Genomic DNA, 3,867 nt, shown 5'->3' on the forward strand with positions numbered 1-3,867 from the left:
ATATATGTATGTATATATCTGTATCTGTATCTGTATCTGTATGTGTATCTGTATCTATATACATATCTATATATCCTGTTCTTATCTTCACGTGTACCTCCTTTCTGTATTTGTGCTTTTACTTTTGAAATTGCATTAGACTAGTGATATGCACACTCCAAAGTTTTTGACATTCATCAACAATCGCAAATATTTCTCTCTACACCTGGGCAGGTTGGACATGCCGACGACTGACATGTGCAAGAATCGAGTAATTTGGATTAGGTCGACCATGTGTACTAAAATCAAGGCATATTCTACTGCCTATGCGGTACTTCGTGATGAATATGCTTTATTGTAGTTCAATGGGCCTGTAAGGTACCACTGAACTTATATTGAACAAAAAACTATCATCGAGACGTAAGAAGCTTCAGATATACAATCGAACATTGTTAGAAATGTACCTTGGGGGTTCTGAGCAATCCGAGTGAGCGGCTCTACGTTTTCGCTTTTAATCACAATAGCGCCGGCCAAAAAAAATCCGAGGCCAGTCATGGAATCTAAACAGTGGTATAAATGTACCCTCCTAGAGCCTCTCAACAACTAGAGTGAGCGGATCTAATTTTTTAATCTCAATAGAACTGGCCAAAAATTCCGGGGCGAGTCATGCAATCGAAGCAGTGTTATAAATTCACCCTTCTAGAGCCTCTCAACAATTAGAGTGAGCGGATCTATGTTTTCGCTGCCAATCCCAATAGCGCCGGCCAATAAACTCGAGGCCAGCTTCAATTTATCGGGCTCGTCACAAAAGATGGTCGCGATTTCCTCACCTTTCTCGACTCTGCTCCCAATCTTCTTCTGCATACAAATACCTACGTTTGGAGTCGATGCATGTTATGTTGGCTTGAGTCAAAACAGATGAACGGATTGGCCGCAATATTGTATGTGACTAGTTTGCAGAAGAGTCTACGCATAGACTATAGTTCGACCGATAAGCAATCACCTACTTAATATTTATGGTGCTTCGATTTTATGGACAAGATTTGCAACTTCAAGCGTGTTTTTAGACTGGCGCGCGGTGGGTAAGGAATTCCGTAGAACGAGTGTACAACCCACTTTGGGTGCACCTGTATAAATTCTCTCTCATAGTTACTAGTGTATGCCATTTTAAAGCGTCCCTGCGAATAGAAGAAGACAGACTCACACCTGCACACTACCTTAAACTTGACTTACTTTACACACTTATCATGAATTAACATCTGTCTAAAACAAGGTGTACGTGAGGTTTCTGAATGCAGTAACACACTCAAGAAAGCTGGTGTATCTTGCGCCGATAGCTATATACAATGACATCTAAAAGAAATGACAAGCTCGTTCATCTTATCAAGCTACAAGGATGACAATGCTTCAATTCTCTTCAAAATAGAACAGATGTGAATCTATGAAAGATCGACCTAAATATACGCATATATGTGACATCTTCCAGGAAAGATTTCGTTAAACATAAGCCCGTATTGTAAAAGGGTTTGCAGTATCTTTAGACATGTCGCACAAAAACTAGTACAACGTCAGGGCAAACATACCTGTAGAGTGATTCAACGCATCGCCCAGCTGGTGTCTTCCGCCGTCCATTTCAATGATAGCTTGTCCTAGCGATTCTTCATTGATATGCACAACATACCCACTGCTTTGGGCTGTAACTACATGCGCCTTGGCAACCTTCCTTGGCGCATTTAGATCACCTCCTTGCGCCTTAACCATCTCCTCAAACTTCTTTAGCGCTGTGCCAGATGTGATAGTATCCATTAAAACATCTATAGCCTTTTCCTTACTATCGTATTTGCCGCAACTGATCAGCAAATTCGCCCCAAATTCCAGCACAAGTTCGAGTACATCCGGAGGCCCCGTCCCTTTCAGTATGTCCACAGACTCATTAATTTCCACCGCATTGCCAATCATATAGCCCAAATGCTGGTTCATATCTGTGATCACAGCAGATGTCTTGACACCCAACTCATTACCCACCGTCACCAAGCTCGTAGCCAACGCCCGGGCATCCTCGCTGGTCTGCATAAACGCGCCACTTCCCCACTTCACATCCATCACTAACGCACCTATGCCCTCAGCCAGCTTCTTTCCTAGAATACTCGCCGTAATCAATGGAATACTCGATACTGTGCCCGTTACGTCTCGCAATGAATACAGACGTTTATCCGCCGGCGCTAATCCTGACGATGCGCCTGCAATCGCACACCCCACCTCAGTCACAATCTTCTGTAACTCTTCATTGCTGAGCTCTACTTGAAACCCTGGGATAGATTCCAGTTTGTCAAGTGTGCCGCCTGTGATCCCCAACCCACGCCCGGATATCATCGGCACACACACACCACAAGATGCGAGCATCGGAGCTAAAGGTATGGACACCTTGTCACCTATACCCCCAGTCGAATGCTTGTCCACAATAGGCTTATCACACCCTGGCCATTTGAGTGTATCACCAGAGGCTATCATGCACTTTGTTAGAGTTGCTGTCTCGACAGTGGTCATGCCTTTGAGGTACACTGCCATAGCCCAGGCGGCCATCTGGTAATCTGGGACACTCTCATCGGCATAGTGTGAAATAAGATACTCGATCTGTTCTTTAGAGAGCTCTTTGCCATCGCGCTTGTCGATGATAATACTGGCCACATTCATTGCAGGCATACTGTCTTAAGATATTTGTATTCATCAAGCTACACGCACTCAACACGGAATGACAATGGCAATGGCTCACATGCGTTTATATATATTTATACTCATACACACTCACAGTCTTCCTCTTCATTTATTTATCATATAGCTTTTTTATCAAGAGTAATCTAAAACATTGATCAGCGTAAATGGTTATTGATTTGATTTTATAACCCTTTTTTTCTTTTGTTAAAATAAAAAAACGAAGAACCGTTTATACGGGTCAAAAGACTGACGAAATATTGACCTAAATATTATTCGAATTAAATGGGCACCCCATATAAAATTTTAATATTTTGTAGCTCAGGGCTCCGAATATGCACCCATTGCCACAATTATAGGGCCACCTCGATATAAACGTTTAACGTAGACAAGTATTGCTAAATTTTAAAAAGTATACTCTCGTTTTTTTTAAATCGCGCCCCGATATTGTTGAGAATTTGTCCTAATTAGGCTATTTTCCTCGCGCAACTGCCTCTGGGCTGAGATAGACTGATATGTATATATTATATTAGTTACTAAGTGAGTGAGACTTAATTAGGAAATTTCATACGCACCGGTACTCTGTAGTCAGTACTCAGTACTCAGTACTCGGTACTCAGTAGTCAGTAGTCAGTACTCAGTAGTCAGTACATACTAAATACATACTCAGTGACTGACTGACTGACTTTCTGTATTGACATGTGTAATAGTTGTCGACATGTTTTCATAGTCAACAAAACTGATGACTCACCATTTTGTCATCGCTTGTCAGAAAAAGTTTCATCACAAGAGAAGACAGCAGTCTCCGGCAATGATAAGAAGTTATGAGAAGTACATATAATGTGTCATTATTTTACATGTTACTCAAATAAAACATATGAGCAACTGGTGATTCTTCCAGCAAGGTGTACCAATTCGGTTCACAAATAAACGCCTTATTTTGTTGTATACCAAACAATTAGTTTTGAAATACGGAAGAAAGCATGCATTATTTAGTTTCTCTCACTATAATTTTTGGGCTCTGCTCAATCAAGAGCCCAGTAGCGTCGACTGTCAGGTTACATCATCCTACAGACGACACTACGAACAATGGCGTAGTGTTTGACGTAAATAGTAAGTCTATACGTGTGGGAACGTCTACGCGTGTATCTGACCATGTATCTTCGTGCTTCTTTA

General features: G+C 41.6%; 2 protein-coding genes across 2 annotated transcripts in view; one reads left to right on the plus strand and one right to left on the minus strand.

Moving 5' to 3' along the window:
• Window positions 1-565: 565 nt before the first annotated feature.
• On the minus strand, window positions 566-2,709 carry SARC_05182 (hypothetical protein). The gene is made up of 2 exons (XM_014300961.1): window positions 1,563-2,709; window positions 566-851 (listed from the first exon to the last, which is right to left on the minus strand). The coding sequence occupies exons 1-2, from the start codon at window positions 2,680-2,682 to the stop codon at window positions 679-681; spliced, it is 1,293 nt and encodes a 430-aa protein (XP_014156436.1). The 5' UTR covers window positions 2,683-2,709; the 3' UTR covers window positions 566-678.
• An 845-nt stretch (window positions 2,710-3,554) lies between these two features.
• The window catches only part of SARC_05183 (hypothetical protein), an 8,188-nt gene continuing 7,875 nt past the window's right edge, over window positions 3,555-3,867 (plus strand). Inside the window, exon 1 of the mRNA XM_014300962.1 lies at window positions 3,555-3,804. Within this exon, the coding sequence (XP_014156437.1) occupies window positions 3,675-3,804 (130 nt within the window). The 5' untranslated portion in view covers window positions 3,555-3,674. The remainder of the gene's footprint in view (window positions 3,805-3,867) is intronic.

The sequence above is a fragment of the Sphaeroforma arctica genome, assembly GCF_001186125.1.
Source record: "Sphaeroforma arctica JP610 unplaced genomic scaffold supercont1.322, whole genome shotgun sequence".
In the NCBI taxonomy this organism is placed as follows: domain Eukaryota; class Ichthyosporea; order Ichthyophonida; genus Sphaeroforma; species Sphaeroforma arctica.

What these genes read in the sequence shown, in the direction of transcription:
- SARC_05182 (XM_014300961.1), bottom strand. Translation starts at nt 2,682, where the DNA reads ATGCCTGCAATGAATGTGGCCAGTATTATCATCGACAAGCGCGATGGC. An exon ending in TGCGTTGAATCACTCTACAG is followed by an intron (nt 852 to 1,562) that starts GTATGTTTGCCC and finishes CTCCAAACGTAG; the next exon opens with GTATTTGTATGCAGAAGAAG.